This window comes from Notamacropus eugenii, chromosome 1 (genome assembly GCF_028372415.1).
Source record: "Notamacropus eugenii isolate mMacEug1 chromosome 1, mMacEug1.pri_v2, whole genome shotgun sequence".
Classification (NCBI taxonomy): domain Eukaryota; kingdom Metazoa; phylum Chordata; class Mammalia; order Diprotodontia; family Macropodidae; genus Notamacropus; species Notamacropus eugenii.
In genome coordinates this window covers 484,648,827-484,673,709 of record NC_092872.1, presented here as the reverse complement: position 1 = coordinate 484,673,709, position 24,883 = coordinate 484,648,827, and the positions used below count along the sequence as shown (strand labels likewise).

The following is a 24,883-nucleotide window of genomic DNA, read 5'->3' as shown; positions in this document are numbered from 1 at the left end:
CTTGACCTGGAGAAGGGCCACATCTTTATCAGAGAGTGACAGAAAGGAGGAGAGAGTACGAGATGAACTCTAAGGCTTTTGAGTAGTAGAATGGGGGAAAGGATACATTCATGGAAATGACCTCTCTGTTGAGCAAAAAGAAGAGAGGGTGGTATGGGAAATTTGAAAAGAGAAGGTTTGGAACAGTCTCCTGTGAAAAGTGCCGTCAAGAGTAAACTTGGGGAAGAATGAAAGGATTATTATTCCTGTTTTATGGATGAGAAAGCTGAAGCTCAGAGAATTTGTTATTTGCCCATAGTCACATGTCTAGTAAATAGCAATTGAACCCAATGCTCTAAATACAGTATTCTTCCTCCCTGGTGTAATCAATCTTGCTAATGATACTGTTAGATTGATTACAACTGGTTAAACAATTGTGTATTAAAAGACTTGAATGACGATTGATAAGAATTAGTGTGATTAATTGTAAAAGATAACAAGCAGCCCTATTCTGGATCTGCCTCTGACCAGATGTGTGACTTGAGTCACATCATCAAAATGAGGAGTTTGGACTGTGTGGTTTCCAGGGGTTCTTCCAGTTATCATCATTCTAGGAAAGCAAATTTTAAAAGAAATGAAGTGCTCTGTTTTGATCTATAGAGAAGTCTTGCTACGAGTTCTCTCTTCTGTCCTTCTTTTCCTTCTCCAACCCATTGTCGTCATACCCCAATTTCTTTTATTCCAGTGTCCGATGATGAAATAGGCCTTCTCTTTGCCAAGACCAAGATCTGTACGTGCGCTCTTGATTTATCCATTCTCATCTTCTCCAGCAGTTTGCTGTATCACATAGAATGTATAAACTTCTTGGGAGCTTTCATTTTCCTCCCCTCTTTTTATGCAACTGTGCCTTGCACATAGTAGGTGCTTAATTAAATGTTTTTTGATTGATTTTCATAGGACTACCATAGGATTGTCTTTGACCCACTCCTGTACAACAGTCTTATTTCTAATTTGCTTTATTAACTGAAAAGTTATCCTCACCAAGTACTGGATTTGGAGCCAGAAATCCAGGCTCTTGGTTCTGTAGTTTTGTGACTGAACAATTCACTTCCTAATTTTAAGCCCTAGATTGCCCATCAATAAAAATGTGGATAATATCTGTGCTATTTACAAGATAAGACTGATGTTCAACTTAATAGGGAGTTACTCACTACCCACAATATACACAATATTTAGCCCTGGATGCAGCAGAAAATAGTCCCATGGCTTCAAGGAGTTTATGTGGGTGAGAGATAGGGTACAATATTTATACTGTGAGAAAATCACTTTATAGCTCCTTAAGAGTGTTATCATTATTATGAAATTTCTTTTAGTTTTGAACTTTTCTATATTCCAGTTTGTACTTTAGTTGTGTGTATGTTTATATTTATATGTGTGTGCTTACACACACATACACATGTATGTACATACATGTGTGTGCACACACATATACATATATACACACATGTGTTGCGCTAGAGTGTCAGTCCTGGAGATTCATATTTATGAGTTCAAATTCTGCTTCAGACTCTTACTAGCTTTGTGACCCTGGGCAAATCACTTAACCCTGTTTGCCTTAGTTTTCCTCATCTGTAAAATGGGCTGGAGAAGGAAATGGCAAACCACTCCGGGATCTTTGTCAAGAAAATCTCCAAATGGGGTCTCAAAGAGTCAAACACCATTGAAATGACTGAACAACAACACACATACATACATACATACACACCATACACACACATACACATACACACACATATGCGCACATACGGTTTCTTTTAAAGCCTTCCTTACTAGAATGTTAGCTCCTTGAGAACAGGGATTGTGTTCTGTTTCATCTTTGTATCTCTCCTAGTACCAAAAATAATGTCTTCAACATTTTTGTTATTGTTTTGTTTTGATTCTTTTCTCTGTACTTGTGATTTCACAGGTATAGGCATTCCCTGTACAAGTGGTTCTCAAATTTTTTGGAATCAGGAGCTATTTACACTCTGAAAAATTGAGGACCCCAAAGAAGTTTTGTTTACATTGATTACATCTGTTAATGTTTACTAGATTAGAAATTAAAACTGGTAAAATTCGCATGTTAACATAATGTTTTATGATAAATAACTATATTTTCTTTTAAAAATTTAGTCAGAAGAGTGGCATTGTTTTACATATTTTTGCAGATATCTTTAATGTTTGGCTTAATAAAAGACAACTTGATTCTCATGTGCTTTTTTATTCAATCTATTACAATAGGTTGTTTTGATTGAAGTATATGAAGAAATTCTGGCTATACACAGGTAATTGGAAAAGGGAGTAGTATTTTAGTATGCAGATAATATCTTAGTATTTTTATGAAGATCATTTTGACTTTGGGGACCAACAGGGGTCATTGGTCCACATTTTGAGAAATGCAGCCCTGGACTGATACAGATTAATAATTCTGCAATTTGTAGTCTTTTTTTTAATGTTTCTTTATTTTTAATTTTCAACATTCATTTCCACAAAATTTTGAGTTCCAAATTTTCTCCCCATCTCTCCTCTCGCCCCACCCCAAGACACTATGCATTCTGATTACCCCTTCCCCCAATCTGCCCTCCCTTCTGTCATACCCCTCCCTTTCCTTATCCCCATCTTCTCTCTTTTCTTGTAGGGCAAGATAGATTTCTATACCCCATTACCTGTATTTCTTATTTCCTTGTTGTATGCAAAAACAATTCTCAACATTCGTACCTAAAACTTTGAGTTCCAACTTCTCTCCCTTCCTCCTTCCCCACCCATCCCCACTGAGAAGGCAAGCAACTCAATATATATGTGTAACTTTGTAAAAGACTTCCATAATAGTCATGTTGTGTAAGACTAACTATGTTTCCCTCCATCCTATCCTGCCCCCCATTTATTCTGTTCTCTCTTTTGAACTTGTCCCTCCCCAAAAGTGTTTACTTCTAATTACTACCTCCTCCCATTTGCCCTCCATTCTATCATACCCCCCACCCCACTCATCCCCTTGTCCCCTACAGCAATTTGTAGTCTTAAAGAGCTGTTTAAGTAACCTGATCAGCATCACACAGTCAGTTTGTGCCAGAAGCTGGACTTTTACCCAGGTCTTCCTTTCTCCAAGCTAGTTTTCTAGCCATTCCACCTCATTGCCTTGTGCATCATACGTGCTGAATGTTTGCCAGAGTTACCGTGAATCTTCTGACAAATCTAACAATCTCTTCTGTCTTCATCATTCATGACCTCTCTTTGATGTTGTGGACCACCCTCTCCTCCTGGATATTCTTTCATCATGGGGTTTTCATTATACTGTTCTCTTCTGGTCCTCCTCCTCTCTATCTAACTTCTCCTCAGTCTCCTTGGATCTTCATTCATGTCAGGCCAACTATAGATCTTCCAAAGAGTCTATCCTATGCTTTCTTCTCTTTTCTCTCTGTACTTCCTCAGCTGGTGACTTCATCAGTTTCTATGGGTACAATTATCATCTCTATTCAGATTATTTCAGACCTATCTATAACTCTCTCTATATAGCCTATCATCCTGCTGGATATTTCAAACCAGATGTCCCATAGGCACCTCAAGCTCACTATGTCCAAACTGAACTAATTTTTCCTTCCAAACCCACCCTTCTTCCCAACATTACTATTACTGGCAAAGGCACCACCATTCTTCCAGTCACCTAGGTTCACAACTTTAGTATCATCCTCAACTCTTACTCTTACTGTACATATCTAGTCTGTTGCCAGGTCTTATTGTTTCTGCCGTTTACAGTATCTGTTATATACTTGCCCTTCTCGCTGTTCACATAGCCACCTTCCCTATTTCAGGCCCTTCTCACCTCTCTGATACTATTCCAGTGGTGTCCCAGCTGGTCTCAATGTCTCCTCCCTGCAATTCATCTTCAACACAGTGGCCAAAGTTACTTTCCTGAAGTACACGTCTGACCAGTTCCCTTCAGTACTCAGTAAATTCCAGCAGCTCTTCATTGACTCTAGAATCAAATATAGACTCCTTTCTGACATTTAAAGCTCTTTACAACTTAGCCCCTTCCTACTTTTCCAGTATTCTAACATATTACTCTTTTCAATTCAGTCTGACTGACCTGTTTGCAGATATTTACACAGGATCCTACATCTCTCATCTCTGTCTTGCACTGGCTGTTTCCTGTGCCTGGAATTTTGTGTGGCCTTACCTCAAACTCTTGGAATTCCTGGTTTCCTTTAAAATCAACTCAAATCTCACTTTCCACATGAAGTCTTCCCTGCTACGAGAAGATTCCTCAGCTGCTACCACTCTCCCTGCCAAGACTACCTTGTATTCATTTCGTATATATTTTATGTTGTGCAAGTGTTTGTGTGTGTGTGTGTGTGTGTGTGTGTGGATCTGTATATGCACATACACACATTGTATTCTCAGAAAGAATATAAACTCCTTGAGGACAGAGACTGTTTCACTTTTGTCTTTGCATCCTCAACACATAATAGACTTATTGATGGATTAGTTGGAAAATATTTTTTAAAAATACATAGAAGAAAAAAGCAATTTCAAGGCGAATGCAAACCACTAGGGCAGTTTTGTTACTACCCTATTAAAACTGAATTTTTAAAAACCCATATAACAGAAGTTTACTGTTTCATCTACAGTTTTTTGTTCTTTTTATACAGAAATTGTGTATAAATTTATTGTGTATAAATTGTGTATAAATGTATTGTGAGTAAATTCACAACAAAAGAAGAAATTTAAAACAATCAAATTGAATGAAGCCATAGTAGGCATGTGCTTGTCAGTTTTGCCAATGTCACAAAGCTGGGAAGGGGTAGCCAGGGTGAGAGATGGCATCCCCAAGCTTGAAAGTGATTTTTGTGGGCTGGAGCATTGGGGCTCAAAACAAGTCGAATCTGGAGCAATCTAGAGCAGAGGGGTCAGACTCAGTGTTGCTGAGCGCATTTGGCCCAAAACACTCCACGTTGCAGTCAGACCCAGATTAAAATGTAATTGGGAAACATTTTACTAAGTAAATAAAAATACAATAAAACATAGATAATATCACATTTTAAAACTAAGTATGTGACCTGTGGGGATCCATACGTACAGATTAGTGGCCCCATTTCTGTTTGTTTGACTCCCCTGATATAGAGAAGAGTAACCAGGATGATGAGGGTTCAGAAACAACTTAAGGACTGGATGAAGGAAAACTGAAGGGAATTAATTGTCAGTCAGTCAGTCAGCAAGTGTATTTAAGCATTTACTGTGTGCCAGTCATCATAGATTTAGAGCTGGAAGGGACCTCAGGTATCATTTAATTCAATATTGTCTTTTAACGGATGAGGAAATTGAGGTCGAGAGGAGTAAAGTAACTTACCCATGGTCACACAGGGATAAGTAGCAGAGCTGAGACTTGAACCTCGGTCCTATGACTTTAAAGCCATCATGCCACGCATCTCTCTTCAAACTTTCAATCTACATATGTGAAAAAGGAAGCCCACTCAGAGGCAGAACTAGGACCTGAGGGGGAAGGTGAGGTAGATTTTCGTTTAATGGTGAGAATATTTAATTATTTTTCGCATTTCATTTTCATTTTTACCTTTTACTTTTATATGTCATTTCCCCATAACCACTACCCCACCTTCTGGTAAATGCTTCCTTATCAGAAAAAGAAATATTGAGGTAAAACAAACTCCACAGTCATCAATTCTGATTGTGTTCCACATCCTTGTGCTTTGCCCTGTCCTGAGACGTGGCTCATCCTTCCTCTTCCTCGCTGAAATTGGTCTAACTAGGAGTGGGGAAATGCAGCCTTGAGGCCCCATGTGGCTCTCTAGGTCCTCAAATTAGGCTCTTTGACTAAATCCAAACTTCACAGAACAAATACTTTTATTAAGGGAATTAGTTCTGTGAAGTTTGGATTCAGACAAAAGGTTGCAGATTACCCACTGCCGGTCTTGACCATCAGTATGCCACAGTTTTCTGGGGCTACTTCTATTTCTGTTGTTTTGGTTACTGCGGGTACCATTCCACGAACAATGAACAGGCCACCTCATGATGAGGTGATAAGCTACGGGATAGATGCCAGACGTTGCTGAGGGGTCAGCTGTGCCATGTGAGAGGTCAGACTAGATGACCTCTAAGGAGAATTGAATTCTAAAGAGTCTATGATTCTTTCTTATGGCTACAGTAATAGAAAGGAAATAAAAATGCTATGCTATCTAATGAAAATTATTTTGTTTATACTTTGTATTCATTTATCTGTGTAACCCCCAGTACGATTTAAGCTTCTTGAGATCAAGGATTCTTTTGTTTCTGGTTTTGTATTTCTGGCATCAAGCACAGAGCCCTTGTACATAATAGGAACTTAATAAATGCCTGTGGAATTAAATTCATTCCATAGTCTCTTATTCTCTGTACTACCCTGTACCAGGCAACTAATTTAGTCACCAGGGATAGAAAGAGTTTTAATAGAAAAATATGTATGAATTAAAAAGTCAGTACAAGGAAAAAGTAAATACACAGTAACTTGGGGGGTTGAGAGAAGGGTACTAGCAACTGATTGAATCAGAAAAGGCAGTACAGTAGATAGAGAGCTGGACCAAGAGTCAAGAAGATCTCAGTTCAAATCTAGCTTCAGACACTTACTAATTGTGTGACCCTAGGCAAGTCACTTAATCTGTTTTCCTCAGTTTCCTCATTTGTAAAATGGGGATAATAATAGCATCTACCTCCCAGGTAGTATCAAATGAGTTAATGATTATAAAGTCCTTAGCACATGGTAAGAACTATGTAAATTTTAGCTATTATTACTATTATTATGTATAGGAGGTAGTAGATCAGCTGAGCCTTAAAGGAAGCCAGGGATGCTAAGGGAGCAGAGGTGAAGAAGGGAGTGCATTCCAGGCGTGGAGAATGACCTGTGCAAAATGTAGAGAAAGAGATGGGATGCCTTAGATTAGGTGCAGCAAGTAGGGCACTTTGGCTGGCAAGGTATACTGGAGCCAGACTGTGAGGACTTTAAATGACAAGGAGAGGTGCTCCTAGAGGCAATAGAGAGCCACTGGAGCATGTTGAGCTCAACCCAGCATGAAAATTCCTTAAGTTGGAGACTTTGGTTTCTCTCAAATAAGTTCTATGATTAAAACAGTGTCACTGTTACTGTATATAACATTCTTTTGGTTCTGCTCATTCTACTTTTCATCATTGCCTGCAAGTCTTTCCATGCTTTTCTAAGATCATTGAACTCATTATAGCCCAGTAGCATTTCATCACCATCACAAAAACATCTTGTTCAGCCATTCCCCCATTGATGGGCATCCCTGCAATTTCCAGTTCTTTGCCACCACAAAGAGAGCTGCTGTAAACATTTTAGAATGCGTAGGTCCTTTTCCTTTTTCCCTAATCATCTTTGGAATTAGGCCTACTAGTGATATTTCTGGGTTAAAGGGTATATAGGCAGTTTTATAACTCTTCAGACGTAATTCCAAATTGCTCTCCAAAATGGTTGGATCAGTTAATAATTCCACCAACAATGAATTAGTGTCCCAGTTTTTCCACATCCTTTCCAACATTTGTTACTTTTCCCTTCAGTCGTTTTAGCCAGTCTGATAGTAAAATGACAGCCCAGTTTGCAGTTCTCTGATCAATAATGATTTTGAGCATTTTTTCATATGACTATAAATTGTTTTGATTTCTTCATTGGAAAACTGCCTGTTCTTATCTTTTGACCATTTATTAATTGGTTAGTAGTTTATTCCTGTTACTAATGTAAAATAACCTAGATTGAAATTGCTTAGAAAGATCTGTGATAAGCAAGGGATAAAAAGCAAAATAAAGTCCCAGATGTATATATTTGGTAACTTATTGAGGCTAGCAAGAATGAGTAAAATAAGTTTTTTTTTAAACAGAAGGGCAACATAGGCCAGGAGAGACTGAAGCCCCTCGTAATAATAAGGAGACATCACTCACAGAAAGTTTCTGTGTAAGTTATTTGTGTACAAATAGAAGACGAAGGCTAAAGAAATTAGATGTATCATCTCATAGAGGGAGTTTGAACACCATGAGTTTAGCCAAACCATGTCTGGAAATAATAGTCAACTGACAACAAAATATTGAATGTTATTAGCTGTTACAGGAGATCAGATGAGGATTTGAAAGGCAAAGAAGATTAGAAATAAGTACGAGGGGGTAAGTGATAGATGGAGAGGAGTTCTCATTTGGAATTGGAACCAAGAGTAGGAATTGTTTCCAAGCACCTGAATCTGGAGAAGCAGCTTGAGGGACGAGGGATGACAGAGTTCCGCACACTCCAGGAAAAAACAGTAATGAAGGTTTTCATGCTCCCTGCAATTTAGTAGGGCTATGACCACCCCAAGTCTGCTAGGTCCCTCATGCTTAGGAATAGCCTTGCTTCATTAATATTCTGTTTATGTAGAGAAAATATCTGAGGTTTTATTTCCCCCGTACAGCTTTTTCATGGAAATGGACAAAGATATGATTTCTTTAGCATGTGCACTTTTAAAGGTTAGTTCTCATCCCCCAACTTCCCCCCTTATTTTTAAAGGATTCCACTTAAGATTTTGCTGGTCTGTGATATTTTTCCTTCCCTAGGTCCATCATCCTGCCATTAAGTGCTTGGCTACTTTATAACTGACAATGGATATCAAATCTAAATAGATGACTATCTTGATTTGTATTAGAAAACCGCTAGTTATTTTTCCTTGCCATTTTTGTCTTCCTTCATTTCTTTTTCTTGGAAAAATTCTGAGTCAGTGGAGATAATTGCAAGCTTAAACTGTTGCTTGACGTATGGGCATAATGATCTCTGCAGAAAGAGATGCCATTCTGTGGACAGCAAGGCTTCACTATATAGCCAGTGTTCATCATTCCTTCATTTCTTTTCTTTAGGGAACGCCAAAGCAAGCAAAAGGTACAAAAAGAAAATTCCAAGGGGCCAGCGAAGGACCCCCACCAAAACAAAAGAATGAAACATCCTTACCCCCTGCCAAGAAAACCAATGTTAAAAAGGTTGAACGGACTGTGAAGGGAAAGCCAGAAGGTCTGATTTCTCCAAAGAAGCACCCAGCTGTCCATACTAATGAGGGACAAGTGGAGAGGCCGTTCGTTAAGACTTCATCATTATTTAAAAACAACCCTGAAATTCCAGAAATCCACAGGTGTGTTCTATGGATTGTTCACTGCAGGGATCAAAGGAAATAAATATAATTCTGCTGATTTCATTGTTTAACTGAGACAGAGGCTGATTCATAGGTATGTTGTTCCTCATTTACAGAGCTATGGTGAAGCAAGTTCGAGAAGAAGTATTTACTTCAGATTCTTTTCATGAGTTAGGCCTCCATCCTCACCTGGTGAGTGCCTTCTGGGCTTTCAGAAGGTGTTTCTTTTTGCCAAAAAAGCTTATTTCTTTGGAAGACTTTTTTTTAATGTTGACTATCTGTATAGATCCTAGGTAGGTTGGTGAGGGGAGGAACTTGCTGTAGAAATGAGGTTATTTTTGCAACAGGTCAAGTGGGCTCAGATTAGTTCCATTATACTCTGCTGGTGCAAATTTAATGGCCTCAGGCTGTCATTTATTCAACAACCATTTATTAATTGTCTACCATGTGCATTGCCCTGTGGTGTATGTTGCAAAAGAAACAAAGATAAAGAAGATGGTCCCTGACCTCAAGGCTGTCTGTCTGCTGTCTTGGTGTAGATCATGTCCAGGGAGGAACTGACGGCTGTTCCTACCTAACTGCTGTTTTATTTATGATATGTGAAAGAAATATGTAGTCCCACTTATCTTTCTCATTATCATATGTGTTTGTTTATCAGATCCAGTGGCCAGGGCTATCCGAATTGAGAGCATTTGGGCTTTAACTGGAGATTCTGTTTGCTGAGGTTTGGAGGAATCTACCATACTGTGCAGTTTCTCTAAACAAATGGACATTTTCTTATTAATAAGAAGTTGTTGAGGCTTACTGTGAAGTGAGGAACATAGAATACATTCCCTCTTGCATGGTCTTAATTTCAACCTAACCCTTGCTCAGAGTTTTACAAAAATAAGTCTTTATTCTGTTCCACATATTTGAGCATCAAAACTTATTATATCAGTATGAATCAGCCTTACTCCAAAATTGGTACAATCTTAATTTTCCTCTTCTGTTTCCTTTGTCCCCTTTAAATTCTGTACTTCCAAAGAAGTGGTAGTCAGTGAACTTGCCTGATTTTTCTTCTTATCTTTTTAGGTTTCAACAATAAGCACTGTCTTGAAAATGTCCAGTATGACCAGGTAAGAGCTCCAGACCAAACTTCAAGCTTCCTTAAGATCCACATGGGTCCCACTAAATGAAATTTAAATGTGGTAAAGGGAACTGAAAGAAAATATTAACTCACATGTTATGAAAGAATGTCAGGTGGCTAACTGGCCTTATGACTCAAGTCATTAGCCTTTAGTTTCTTCATTAAGTGAGGTGGCTAACCTGGATGATCTCTAGGCATCATTTTAGCCCTTCATTCAGTGAAGAATTTGGTACAGTTTATTCTTTTATGTGACTGTTTCTATTTTTGTTGGATTTATCAGTGATTTTCCTTTAACATAATGTGGCCAGACTACTGGTTTAGAACAGTGTTACTTCACTTTTGGAATTATTTCTCCTCATAATAATAATGAGTCAACTAGAAGGGATAGGAATAAATATTTGATTTGAAGCAAACAAGATAATGAGATCAAACAGTAAATTTGGTGGGATGAGTATTATCCCAAAGTTTCACATTTGCCTTAATATTTTTAATTAAGTCCCGGAAATTGCACTTAAAAAAGTTTCTTGCTAACTTCCCCTGTACTCAGTCCCTGATTCCCATCCTATAAAGAAAATAGGGTGTTAGATTTTAAAGTCTCTCATCAGGATGGCAGTTGACATAACCAATTTCATGAAATTCTCCTTCTGTAGTCCTGAAAGATGAGACAAATTTTATGGGAATTTGAGCCAATCAGCCCAAGAATTTTCATCTTATAGCCAAAAATTAAATTAAGGTCAGATAGCCTGTTTACACTGAAAACATTTTTTGTAGTAATTTTTAAATAAATAAATATATTTTCTCTATGCACCACAGTGTTCAGAAGCAAAGTATTCCTTCATTGCTGGAAGGCAGAGATGCTCTTGTGAGATCCCAGACAGGATCAGGTCAGCAATTAATTTTTCTTCTGTCTTTAATTTCTCATTATTCCTACAATTATATTGTAAAGGGTGTGTGTGTGTGTGTGTGTGTGTGTACTAATTGTAGCGCCAATTTTGTTCATTTAAAAAAAAGAAGGAACCTATTGAACTTATCAAAATTAATCATGTTTAGGAACTAAACTATTTCTGCTATTGCTCCAACTTATAGCTTCACCTCCCAACCCCCTTCTATATACCCATTCTATGTGTAGACACAGGTAGACACAGGTAGCCTCAAAATAATGGAAACTTTCAATTATATGAATGCTGAAAAGAAATTAGCTTTTGAGTAGAGAATTTTTCACTGACAGTGATCTTGACACAAGCACACACGTTATTGGGACAATCTGTTCATTTTGTTTAGACATGAGAGATTTTTTTTTTGTTTTCAGTCCAACTTGTAGTTGCACTGTTGAGTTCTCCAATGGAAACTCATTTGCTCCTTTTTTCCATTGATGTGATTTGAGGGCTGTTCAGGTTGGTAGAAATCTAAAGTATCTGCCATTTGGTTGGTTTTTCATAGGCCTCTGTAGGCTCTTGGGTGGGGCCCAGTTCCATCTGATTTTAGCAGACTGACATTTTTTACACATCACAGAAATATCTGCGAAAATGGCACTTAGTGAACCTCTTGCCTTTTGCTCATAGGAGTAGTTAAGTAGTACATCAGGAAATGAATTCCCATCCCAGTTCTCAAGTCTGGTTCCCTACTAAGTATTGTTGGAACAGTTTAGGAAATGTTACTCCTTGTTTAGGATAAAGGTCCAAAGTTTTCCTGGCTATTTGAAAAGTATGGAATTCACCAAAATGAAATCAGAAGGAGGGGGTAGGAAGTTAATTGGATGTGAATTCCTTTTCACTCTGGTTTAACATCCTTCTCTTTTTCTTCCTCCCCTTAAACTAAGACCATTCATTTGTGAAAGTATATTTTTCTTCCCTCTCTGGCCTAAAATCACACCGCCACCAAATGAGTAGCACAGCATTTCTCCCTGGTGGCCTTCGATTTTATTTTCTGCAGGGGCTGAAGTCTGCAGCATCCACTGTTTTTATTACTTTTACATTTATTTATTTCTTTAAAAGGTAAAACGCTTGCCTATTGCATCCCTGTGGTTCAGTCTCTTCAAGGAATGAAGTCAAGAATACAGGTTCGTATAAGTAAAATGTGTTTTTCAGTTATTGTTCACTATGAAAAAGCAGCTATCAAATTGAATCGGAACAGCCATACTGGGACTGATAGAATCTCTTTCCTCTGAGTAGTGTTCTATATGTTAAATCTAATTATTGCTAATCCCCCTGCTCACAGTGGGGGAGAATAGTAGCAAATTCATGATTCAGTATACTGCTTATGTTTTTACTGTGAATATTAATCACTTATTAACTTAAACAAAACAATACCTTGACTGCAGCATATCTAGCACTTCTTTATATCCCCAGTAACAGCTAGCAAAGTGTTTTGCTCATGGTAGACACTTAGTAAATATTTATTGATTTGATTTATAGGTTTGAGCAGATGAAAATGTAACTATGTTGAAAAATGTAAGAATGAAATTCAGACATGGGGATCAACATTCATGCATGTTATTTACTTAGAACTCATGATTATAATATGATAGAGCAAAAAAAATAATTAAATTTGACATCACTTGTATAAACAAGATTCTAATAAATGGATTTACTAATTGATCTTCCTTTCTTTGGACCTTATCTGAAATTTGTCTCCATCTGTGAAATACATTTGGTTAGAGTACCTTACTGAAGATCAGTAAATAAGTAAGCATTATGTAAGTGCCTACTGTGCATTATACTCTGGGGATACAAAGGCAAAAAATGAAACAATTCCTCTTCTTAAGGAGTGTCCACTAAGTTTGGATTTCTGTGTAGGCCTAGTAGCTTTAATCTGCTGAAAATTCACCCCAGATCAAGTTGAATATCCAAAATCCATACTTTTTAAAGTGGAGAACAGGTGAGTGAATGTGGATGAATCAACATAAACTCACCACCTCTACTAGAAAATAATTCAACTTGCATCTTACAGACATCATCTAAATTCATTTGTTCATTCAAAAAGAAATTGCTTAGTACCTATTGTTTGCAAGGTGTATACTTGAGCAAAAGTCAATAACTGTCTGAAGAAGAATATTTCCTTTGTCAATCCTTTGTAATAGATAGGAGGCAGTAGATAAAGAGCCACACTCAGAAACAGAAAAACCCAAGTTCAAGTTCTGCCTCTGGTACAGCCTGGCTGTGTGACTCTGGGCATGTCACTTAACCTCTCAGAGTAAGGGCAACTCTCTAAGATGATAGATTTCAGAGAATGTGCTGAGCTTCATTGGTAGAGGGAGTTCCCTGTTGAGAGTTCCCAATATTGACGAATCATAGGTCAAGTTCTCATTTTATAATTGACTCATGGTGGTTTGAATTTCTGGGCTTTTCTGTAAATTAGTGCTGGAGAAGATGATCAAACTGTTTTATGGAGTTTTTTCTTTTTTGAAGAATTTTATTTACAGTTCCAAGTTCTTTCCCTTCCCTGCCCCCATCATGAAGTCAAAAAGAACAAAACCCATTATAAATATATACAATCAGGCAAAACAAATTCCTATATTAGCTATGTCCAGTAGAAAAAGGAAAAAGATAAGCATACAAAGTCTTTTCTTAAGGTCTAGAGGGTTGTCCAGTCTTCAAGCGGTCATCTAATCCAAGCTTTTCTTTTTTACAGATGAGGGGGCTGAAACCTAGAAAGGGATATAATGACTTGCCCACATATCTGTAATTTTTTTTAATATAGTGAATTCCTTGGGGAGGAACTCCTTCTAGTACAGAGAGGCAACTTTTAGCCTTTGAGGGTTGCTTGGGACAGTGGTGGATTAAGAGTTGTACCTGTTGCTGCAGTTTGTATATCCTGGTCAGAACTTGACCCCCAGTCCTCCCATTCCAAAGCCAGTCCTTTGTCCACTGCACCACATTCCCTTAGTGGACGTAGTTTGATGTGTTTTATGTTCAAATCTACTAACAGCTCATGTTATAATGGGATTGGAGGAGCCCACTGTAGCTGTTCAAATGTTGTTCTTGTACTAATGTACTAGACATCAGAACACTATATTTAATGCTCTCACATGAAAGTCTCTCTTTTATGAGGTTTTACTTTTATGAAGGTTGACTTCCTGGGAGGTGGATGTTGGGAAGTAAGCATTGGAAAATGTAGGTAATATGAAAAAAAGATAACAAAAATTTATTTGAAAAAAATTTTAATTTCCAAGCTACAATAATTGTACATTTTAAAGTTGTTTTCACTACAACAAAATTCTAATGTAGACAAAATAATTGGAAAGTAGATTTGATTATGAAAGGACTTGACCTGTAAAAAACTTGTTTATGGGCAATGGAAAAATCAAAGCACCCAACATATCCTTAAATTACTTTGGTGAGAAAATTAAACTATGCTCCTTTTCTATGTATTTTCTATTTTCCAGTGATTTTGTCCATGATTTTTATTCTGTCCATTCCATCTCCACAAGAAATTACCATTCCCTCCCCCTGTTCTTCTTCTCCCTTGGTATGTAGCAACACTTTTTGAAATGTTAGGGTTTCCAATCTCACCTAGTGGCACATTGATACTCTCTTATCAGAAAATTTAACACTAACTATACATTTCATCATAGTCTCATAAAAGTAATATTAAGAAGAGAAAAGCTGCTTTGAATTCCATCATTGAGTTCATTTCTTTTTGTAATAAAACATTTATTGATCACCAACTTTGTATGAGAGAAAGCAGGGACTACTTTTTGCCTTTGCACACCCTCCCCTTCTCATGGCACAGAACCCGACATATAGCTGGTACTTAATAAATACTTGTTCGAGGCACTGGTGACTTGGGGTCTTTTCATTGTACCACGTTAAATTCTCTGTATCCACAGTCTTGTGAAAATGTATGCAGTGAACTCATTATTCCTTGTTACTTTCTACCCCTTTCAACAGCGCAGTGATGGCCCCTATGCTCTGGTATTAGTGCCAACAAGAGAGGTAGGCTGTTTTATTCTCAAGGTTAATCTTAAGTATTTTCAGTGTTGTCATACTGAGTTTCAAACTTTTTGTTCCTTGAATATTTCCTCCTCCAAGGCCAGCAGATATGGATGAACTATCATATATACCTTTCCTTATTTCTTCTCTTTTTCTGAAATCCTTCCCTTCTCACTCTCTTATTCCTTCTAAAAATCTAGGAGGAACATTCAACAAAGTACAGACATGAGTTTCCCTATTGTCTGAAAACCAAATGAAGTTTCATAAAAACTTCATTCTTTAAAATGAGATAGAAGCATGTTCGCTCTGTTTTCTCCTCTCAGGGCTATACAGCTTAACACCAAAGCAAGATCAACATGTCTTTATTTAAAATAATTTTTAAGAAGTGACTTCCGCCAAAAATCTTACTTATTTCCTAGAAGGTGAGCCTCCCAAGATTTGCCTTCCTTGGAAATCTCTTCTATATGATTTACTTGCCTACAAAGGCAATTTCAGAACAGGGTGTCAATGTTTTCTATATCAAATGCTAATAACTTTCCATGCAGAAAACTGATTGCAGGTACCTAGTTTTGGGCACAGCCTTTTATACAACCTGCAGTGCAATATCTTAGTTCGCTTCTAGGAAAGGAGAAGGCACTGAAGCTATTTAAATTTTTACAGCAGCAAACTTGCTGCTTCCCTGCAATGCTTCATGAATACTAAGTATGTAGAAACTATATAAGCTTGGTTAAAGTGATACTGTCAAGACCTTTTTGGTGGTTGTTAAGGGATGATAATTAATCTCATTTCTACTTTCGGTGGCTCCCTGTGCTTTCTTGCAGATTTGGGAAATGAATATTCCCTCTCTCTGCCTTAAAATGTTAAAATTACCTTAGTAGCACACTTAGAAGACAGTCAGTTATTCCACCTTTGGAGCAAAGTTTCTCAGTGTTACCCTGTTGCATCACCACTCCAGTTTCCCCTAGCCTGTCTCTTTTTCAAAGGGAGTCAAATCAAGGTTGACTTTGTTTCATTTCCTGTCTTTGTGCACCAAAGATGTCTAAATGCATGTGTGGTGCTCTGGGAATTTGAGCCAGCAGAGGGAGCACAAAACACTATTTTTGTATAAGTCCAAGAAATAGATGTGGTGATGTTTACCTTCTGTCTTCCCCTATACTCTCAGTGGGTTTTGGAACTAGTATATAAAGAGACAGTTAATGTAGATAGTGTTTATCTTTTTTCTTAAATTACTTATTATAAACTTTCAATTGGGTCAAAGTTGAAATACTAATCATTTTGTCTGTCTTTTTTAAAAAATACCTGTCTCACCATATGAACCTTTTCAATATTTGTAGCTGGCTCTGCAGAGCTTTGATACCATCCAGAAACTGCTTAAGGTAAGGAAAGCCCTGAACTGGGTTGTATCATTCCATTTTTTTTCAAAGTAAAGAAATAGCCATACCTTAAAGGCCCAGGAAAGACTTTTATTTCCTCCATTCCTTGACCTTCCATAATATTCCACTGCAGATCTATCTGACTCTATTTTGGAACTGGAAAGATTGTGCCCTGTTGTATGCAAGGGATGGTGGCCACTGCTAGATTCTGAGTTCTTGCCTAGTTGGTCATTGGTACCCTTCCCTGCTTATATGTTCTTATATGTGTTCACCATGGCTTAGTGTGCACACTGAACTCCAGAAGCAACTTTAAAAGCTGTAAGTGGTGCATTTATGAGACCAAGGAGAAATACAAAGTCTCAGTGTCTGTCAACTCCAGGCTAGACAAAGGATTTTACTTAAGCTTTCATTTCCCCTGTCGCTTAGGTATTGGGAAGCAACAGAAAGCAGTAGACTTGTGGAATGTGTTTTCCATTTATGCTGTGAGAAGAGCAGCAACCATTTGAAGCAATGAAAAATGAATACATTTCTATCTTCTTATGCAATGTAGGAAGCCTATCCTGTCAGCTTGGGCCACTGTAATGCCTATGAGTTGTATCTCCCTTATTAGGCCTCCTGCAGCATAGTGATAACCCGGAATTCTTTCCCTTGATTTGTTTAAAGGAAAAAAAAAATTTAAATTAGTCCCTGTACTCTTGGTATTGATCTTGAACTGTTCACTTTACTGCAGCCATTCACCTGGATTGTGCCAGGAGTACTAATGGGGGGAGAAAAGAGAAAATCAGAGAAGGCCAGGTAAGAGCAGACTGTTTACAAATTCTATTTTGGGGTCCCACTTCTCTCCTCCATTCCTTTTAGAATCACTCTTACCCATGGGTCCTTTAAACCAACTTCTCTCAAGCTCTGTGTTCCCTAGTTCTAATACAGAAGAAGCTATCAGGTTGGCAGGGAACAGTCACATCGAGACAGTTAGGTCTGTTTTTAAAATATTGATGACCTTTCTGACTTCAAGTTGTCTAAGGAGGGTGGTGATAGTAGTAGTAGCAGCAGCAGCAGCAGCAGCAGCAGCAGCAGTAGTAGTACTAGTACTAGTACTACTAGTTAAGGTTTGTTGTTTTTTTTAAATACACCTACACTGGTTCTTAAAACTATATATTGCCTTATCTGCAGTAAAACTGGATGGAAAATTGTCCTTAGAAGAAAAACCCAAATCATCTGCTTATTTGTTTTTTAATCTTTTTTTAAGTTGGTGATGGGTTACATTGTTAAAATATGCCTGCACTCTTTAACCTGAAACTCAAACATCTAATATTATTCTGTTTTGTAAAATTGTGTTCAGCAGGAGAGAGAGGTTACAAAAGACTTTTAATTCAAGTGCATCTTGTTAACTGTCTATTTTTATTTCATCTGTTAGACTGAAGGGCTTTTCATGATTTTATAGTATATGAAATTAATATTACTAAAAAGAACTCACTTGTAGCCTTTTAAGCTTTTTCCTTGAGATTCCTACCGATTCAGACACGTTTGGTTTATTACATATGTTTATGTACGTTTTGTTTTGAACAGGCTGCGCAAAGGAATAAACATCTTAATCTCAACTCCTGGACGTCTGGTAGATCACATTAAATCCACCAAAAACATTCACTTCAGTCGAATACAGTGGTTGATCATTGATGAGGCAGACAGGTGAGCTTCCTTCTGCTAAACCCACAATCTTCATAGGGAAGTGTTTGTCTCTTGTGTTTTCTGTTTTAACCTACGTAACCCACAACCTGACCCATTTCCCCTGATATAAGTAAATTCCTTCTCTCTTGCAATGTCAGGATCCTCGACTTGGGTTTTGAGAAGGACATCACAGTGATTCTCAACGCCATCAATTCAGAGTGTGAGAGACGTCAGAATGTCCTGTTGTCAGCCACTCTTACTGAGGGTGAGTTGAATGGTGTTTGTGATGTCTTCATTTTTAATGTAGATAACCTGAATTATTAGTCGAAATGAATGTGCCATGTCCACTTACCCGTTTGGGATTGCTAAATATAGCTAGCCCCTAAGAAGGAATTCCATGGTAGAAAGGTGAGGCCTGTGGAGATAGAATGCGTTAGACAGTGACACAATGGCTCTATCAGTTGGCTTTGCTTAAATGTTTTTCTTTATTCTGCAGAAGGTTTCAATGAGTTAATGGAGAGATTACTGTGGCTTTAAAAAAAAAAAAGACTGGCAAAACCTAAAGAATTCAGTCCAGCAAGAGAGGTTACAGAGAACAGAGCCCTGGTTTGGGGATCTGTGACCTGATTCAGACTCTGATTTGTGTGACCTCCCCTCAAGGTCCCCTCAAGAGCAAGTTACCTCCCCTCACTGAGTGTCAGTTCCCTCATCAGTAAAATGAGAGTGTTGGGCCACATGATGTATAAGGTCTCTTTCAACTCTCAGTCCTCTGACCTCTGTGAATTCAGGATGGGTTCTGTGAGCAGCCCATGGAAAACAGGCTTACTCACTTATAAGAACATCAGCCCTTATCCTCGTCGTTCTAAGTGCATGTTTAATGTAGCCTTTGTACTTTGGACTTCCCTTAGCATCTTCAAAGCAAGTTCATTTCCGCTGAGCTTTTCACTGTCACCGTGAGATATAGAAGATAGAAATTATTAACACATTTTAGAGGTAAAGAAACTAAAGGCACAGAAATATTAAATGACATGTTGATCAGGGTCATCTAGTCAGTTACTGATCAAACAGGGACTAGAACCCAGCTTTCCTGACTCTTTGCCTGACCACAAGACCACATCACCTTTCTGTCTTTTCAGTGCTTTCTTCTATGTACTTGTATCCCTTTATACATGAGACACTGGAGGAAAAAAAAACATGACTCTACCCCTATAGGTTGACAGTACAGGTATGAGTGGATTAACACTAGATTATAAAAACCACCATTGGAGAGAGGCCCAACTAAAAAGTTCCAATATCCCAATGAGATGTTGTGCGTGTGAGTGACCCATTTCACACTGGATATTTAATAAGAAGAATAGCTAGCATTTTAAGGTTTGCAAAGTGATGTGTGTGTTATCTTACTTGATTTATCACCAGTTTCTTCTTTTCCCTTTGCTGAAAGGTGTAACGAGGTTGGCAGATATTAGTTTGCACAATCCAGTTAGTATTTCTGTATCAGATGAAGCCTGTGAGCAGCGCATCAAAGGATGCAAAGCAGTCAATGAAGCCAGTCACCTACAAACCAGCGCAGAGTCGGACAGCTTTGCCGTGCCTGAGAAACTCCAACAGCATGTGACACTGGTTCCCAGCAAACTGAAGCTCGTCATACTAGCAGCCTTCATTCTTGGAAAATGTGAGGTGAGCCTGAGGACTGGACATGGTCTGCCTTTTAGCCTGGTTCTCGGAAGAATGAGCTAGACTTCTACAAGGGTCAGACTGCTCAAAAGCCCTCCAGCTGTTAAACTTGTCTGTTTTATTAGGCTGCGGGTCACGGGACCAGTTCTTGCATCACATTTAGGCATGTACAGGAGGGCACTGGCAGTCATTACGTGTAAAGCAAAACATCATCAAAAAAGTACTTTTCCAGGAACTCATATTGATGACATAATAGTAGGAATATCTGGGGGATCATTCCAGATAAGGGGAGGTGAGGCTAGGGCTTTTTTTTTTAAAGGATTGTGGCATTTTATAGCATTTATTTACTTTATTTATATAATGCCTCTTCCCTAAGGGTTCCTTGAAATAGGAGAGTTATAGATGAAGGAACTCAAGAATGAAGCCTTTAGAGTTACTGCAGACATGAAGAGTCTCTCCTAGGCCTTGCTGCGTCTCTGAGACAAGCAGGCCCAACCTACAGCCTTGCTAAAAGAACACCTGCTTTTCACAGATGTAAACAAACCAACCAATCCTGTGCTAGGATCAAGCCCTCTAATTATCTCTCTTGCATCCTTCTTAGGAACAGAGTGAATGTTATCCTTTTGAGGACTTGATTCCTTTACCCAGGTTTGCAGATCTATGTCAGCATGGTCAGTCATCCTAGCAACTGATTCATTTCGTGTGTTAGCCTGATTGTGAAATCTCTTGTATCTTTTTGTTTTGTTTTGTTTTCCCTGTATTAAAACAGTTTGAAAAAAAGCAGAAGCTGATTGTCTTTTTCTCGAGCTGTGAGCTGGTTGAGTTCTACTACCACCTCTTCCTCCAGACCCTGCTGGGCGGCTCCATGGCCCCAGCATCAGGGCAGTCACCATCTGCCTCCTCCCGATTAAAATTCCTGCGTCTGCATGGCAACATGGAACAGGAGGTAAGCCCTGCCACCTCTCACCATGGGACAGAATATCCCTGAGATTAGAAGCCAGGGAAAGGCCAGCCCAAGTTCCATCTAAACTGTCCTCCAGGTTCAGCGTTGGGTTACATCCCCTCTGAATTCTCTCCTGGGCTTGGTGAAGAGCTATTGTTTTACCTAAAATGAGCCTTCCATCAGAGATGGTAAATAGATTGGACTGATTTATTGACCTGGGCAGGGGAGAACTATGGTTCCCTTGTCGGCATCAAGAGCTGCGCTTGGTTGCCCCTTGTTGCTGGCCTCTCCTCTACCTAAGAGATCTAGCAGGACCTAAGTTTGGCCTGAGTCTACCTCAACCAGCTGTTAAGGCAACAGAGCACCACTAAGTAGCTGGCACCAGGGAAGGGTTTTGCCTTTTTAGTACCCAGTGTGTAATTAGTGCTTGATGTCTTCAAATTAAGAGCATTAATGGAGCTAAATTGTGGATCCCATATGGTACTGCTGAGCATGACTGCTGTCATTGTCAACAAGATACAGCGCTCTCTCTTTTTAAAAAATCTTTTTGGGAGCAGGTACAGTGCAGCAGAGGGGCTTTGGGTCCCATCTCCGTCCTTGGCACAGACTTTCATATCTTGTCTGGGATCAAGTGTGTTAAGTTTTGCTTTTTTAGGCACTTGGACAGCCCTCTCATTCAACCTTGTACTCTAACTAGGTCACACATTTAGGGAAGCTGAGCCAGTTTGGAAAGCAAAGAATTAGGCAAGCACACTGGAAGTGTAGAACAATGGACCGGCAGAAAGTGGACCTAGGATATGTTATCTTAGAGAAGAAATAACTAGACTGGATGGGAGCTTTTAATGAGATGGTGAAATAAAACCAGCAACCTAGTAGGATGCTTTAGACAAGCGCTGTGTTTTGATTGAAACAGAATGTCAAAGCTGGAAGGAACCTTAAAAACTGGATATAACTGCCTCATTTTACAGATGGGGAAACTGAGACCCCAGAGAGGGGAACTGACTCCCTCTAAGGTCACAGAATGAGTAAGCAGCAGAGCTAGGACAACTAGAATCTCTGTATCCTGACTCCCAGTCTTTCTAATCATATCATAACATCATACCTTAATGCTTTTCCTAATTCCTCAGCAGGAGAAACAATGTAGGGTTTTCTGATTATCTAGCCCTCACTGATCTTAGCAGATTAAACAGGACAAACTTTTGCTCAATTTGCTCTGTCCCTCTAACAAATCATGGTCTCTTGTTATGAGAGACCTGAAGCTTTGCTGAACAACCTTCTGGAGGCTGGATCTCTGTTTATTGGTGGACGTGTGTATGAACTATGAGCTCTGTTCACAGAAGGTAGAGAGCAGAATAGAACCACGGAACTCTGTAGCCTCATATTTCCGACCCATCTTTAGAAAGCAGCCAGCCTTAATTTCATTTCAGGAACTCCTTGCATAGAAGTAAAGGCAATAATATTGATACCTCACATTTAAATAGTACTTTAAACAAAGGATCAGTCTTCTCAGTGTCTCTGGGAAATAGGTCCAAGTTGGGTGGTGTTGTTTCCATTTATCAGATGGAGCTATTGAGAGAATAAATCTTTGCTTGAGGCAAAACTGCTAACAGAATCTAGTCTGTTGCCCTTTCCTTTGCACTTTCTGTAAGTTTCTCCTTTTGATTCTTATTTTACTATAAACAGTGGACAATAGGAAAAATAATTAGGTTGTAGGGAGGCTTTTCATAGTCGGGAGGATAGACGATCTCAGGGTTTAGCAGCTTCTCCCTACCACCCCCACTGCCCCCCCCCCCCCCCCACAAGTGAGCACTTTATATTCATTCTAGATGACCTAGCACCCATGCTTAGGAGCTCTTTTAGGACTCAGTATCATAGTTCCAGGCAGAACCCAGGTCCACCTAAACTTGTTTTTGCCTCTCTTCATATCCCCAGTGCTTGGCACAGTGTTCGGCACATAGTAACCTTAACAAATGCTTGTTGACTCTGTGACTGATAGGACTGTGCTCCACTTTTTTTTTTTTTTTTTTTTTTTTTTTGCTGTATATGATTTCAGTTTTGGTAAAGCTAAACTGTAAATCAGAATACTCAGGTTTTAGTTCCAGATCTCTCACAACTCCCATTGGGACCTTGACCAAGTTGCTTTACTTGTGGGGGCCTCTGCTTTCCCATTTATAAAATGAGAAAGTTGGGCTGGGTGCTCTCCACAGCTCTTTCTTGCTCTAAGAATCTCTTTGCCTGGGCAATAAAATAAGCCATTTTCCTTCCTGTCTAGTTTCTGAATCCATAGCTTTTATGCAGCGTGTATCAGGGATCATGGTAGCGGGAAGGAGGCACGTTCCTAGTCCAGGTTTGAGCTTCATTAGGGTTCAAGGCGACCCTGGCACACAGGAGGTCCATGGAGATAAGGCCTGAATCAAAAGGCTTAGCAGTTCCTGATTCCGTCCATCTTGCTCCCTCTCAGGTGTTGGAGAAATGTCGTACTCTAGGGACCATGGCATTCCTGGGAGCTTAGAAGAGATGCTGCCTTTTACTTAGGCCTCTCCCCTGTGGCAGATGGACATGGCCCTTATTGCTCAGAAGCCTGTCCTTGAGCACCAGTGAAACTCATCCTTCAGGGAAATGAATAAAAGAGGGAAAATGTTCTCCATTTCTCTGATCAAGAAGTTCCCAATTTTTTTCCTTTTTTAATCTGGACCCTTTTTAAAAAATAGACCCTTTTTTCATGTAAAAAAATAATTGGGAATTCCTCACAATGATAATTATGATAAAAAATATAGGACAGAATTAAATAGATCAGAATGACAGTGCTTAGTGCACATGTGGATTTTTCAAATGTCTTAGATAAGTTGGACCCTGCTGATCTCCAACTGCAAGTTAGAAACAACTACATTAGAACACTTGTGTTTAAACTTAGTAAGAGTAATATCTGAGCTGCTAATTATGCTCATGGACTCATATACTTAGAGGTGGAAGAGATCTTAGAAAGCATCTAATCCAACCCCCTTGTGTTGTAGGTGAGGTAGAAGGACTTGCCTGGAGTCATCCAGCTAAGTCGTTGACAGAGCTGGGACAAGACCTGCACATAAGGGCATTTACTCTTGGTTTTGGCCTGTGTTCTCAAGTATGTTTATAAGAATGGGTTGCTGTTAAAATCATGCTAATGAGCATCTTCTTTGGGGGAGTGGGTGGAGGTGATAGTAAAAGAATAATATTCCTTCCAAGGCTTGAGAAGCTTGTGTTCTCTCCTGATTTATGGAGACAGGTTCTTAAGTGAATGTTTTCCTTTTTCCACTAATAACTTACTCCCTAATTCTTTGGTTGTTATCTTCTTCCTCTCTGATGAAATCTTAATAGCTTTCTGTCAGATTTTGGAAGTTCTTTCCTCTTTCTCATGGCAAAGCCCCTCGGTGCCTTAAAATGGACATAGAACTAGAAAGTTGGGAAAATGAGAAAAATTTGCACAGCTGAAAATAAGAGCCTGTGATTCTTTGTTTTGTAGGAAAGAACAGCAGTTTTTCAGGAGTTCTCACAGTCCAAATCAGGCATCTTGCTTTGTACGGTATGTATTTTTTGCTAGTGCCCAGGGAAGACAAGAAAAGGTTGGATTTTGGGAATAGGGGAGTCTTGACATTTTGTACTTTCATCAGAGGGGATACTACCGGCCCCCTTGGGTTGCTGGCTTTCCTATAATGCTGATTTGTGGGCTGCCAATACCTACACGTAGCCCGTTACAACGGTGTAGAAGGCTGGGCTATTTGCTCTCTAATAGTGGCAGCTGTTGGTCTGAAAATGTGTGAATCTTGGCGATTTCTACCCACCGAAAACTTGTAAATTATAGCTATCGGGAGTAATTAGAGCTGAGAAACTCTTTCCAGGTCTGAAATTACTCTGCTTGCTTCTGCACATCTTTCCTTAAAGGAAAGTAGATGCAGTTGAGCAGATTTGATTTGCCATTTTATAAAACTATCATTTGCCCTGCAATTTTCAGGGCCAGTTCATTCAGCCTC

General features: G+C 38.9%; 1 protein-coding gene across 6 annotated transcripts in view; it reads left to right on the top strand.

Moving 5' to 3' along the window:
* Positions 1-24,883, top strand: part of DDX31 (DEAD-box helicase 31) — an 87,514-nt gene that overhangs the window by 8,419 nt on the left and 54,212 nt on the right. For 5 of the 6 annotated variants that reach the window (XR_011972242.1, XM_072632800.1, XM_072632799.1 and 2 more), the window contains 13 exons: positions 8,896-9,164; positions 9,281-9,356; positions 10,236-10,279; positions 11,104-11,174; positions 12,285-12,349; positions 15,180-15,224; positions 16,556-16,597; positions 17,325-17,389; positions 18,161-18,280; positions 18,418-18,524; positions 19,701-19,936; positions 20,703-20,879; positions 24,376-24,435. Coding sequence is in view for 5 of the 6 variants with exons in the window: in XM_072632800.1 (XP_072488901.1) it covers positions 8,896-9,164; positions 9,281-9,356; positions 10,236-10,279; positions 11,104-11,174; positions 12,285-12,349; positions 15,180-15,224; positions 16,556-16,597; positions 17,325-17,389; positions 18,161-18,280; positions 18,418-18,524; positions 19,701-19,936; positions 20,703-20,879; positions 24,376-24,435 (1,377 nt within the window). In the remaining variant the exon portion in view is untranslated. The remainder of the gene's footprint in view (positions 1-8,895; positions 9,165-9,280; positions 9,357-10,235; positions 10,280-11,103; positions 11,175-12,284; positions 12,350-15,179; positions 15,225-16,555; positions 16,598-17,324; positions 17,390-18,160; positions 18,281-18,417; positions 18,525-19,700; positions 19,937-20,702; positions 20,880-24,375; positions 24,436-24,883) is intronic. The other variant, XM_072632801.1, reaches the window with a different exon arrangement.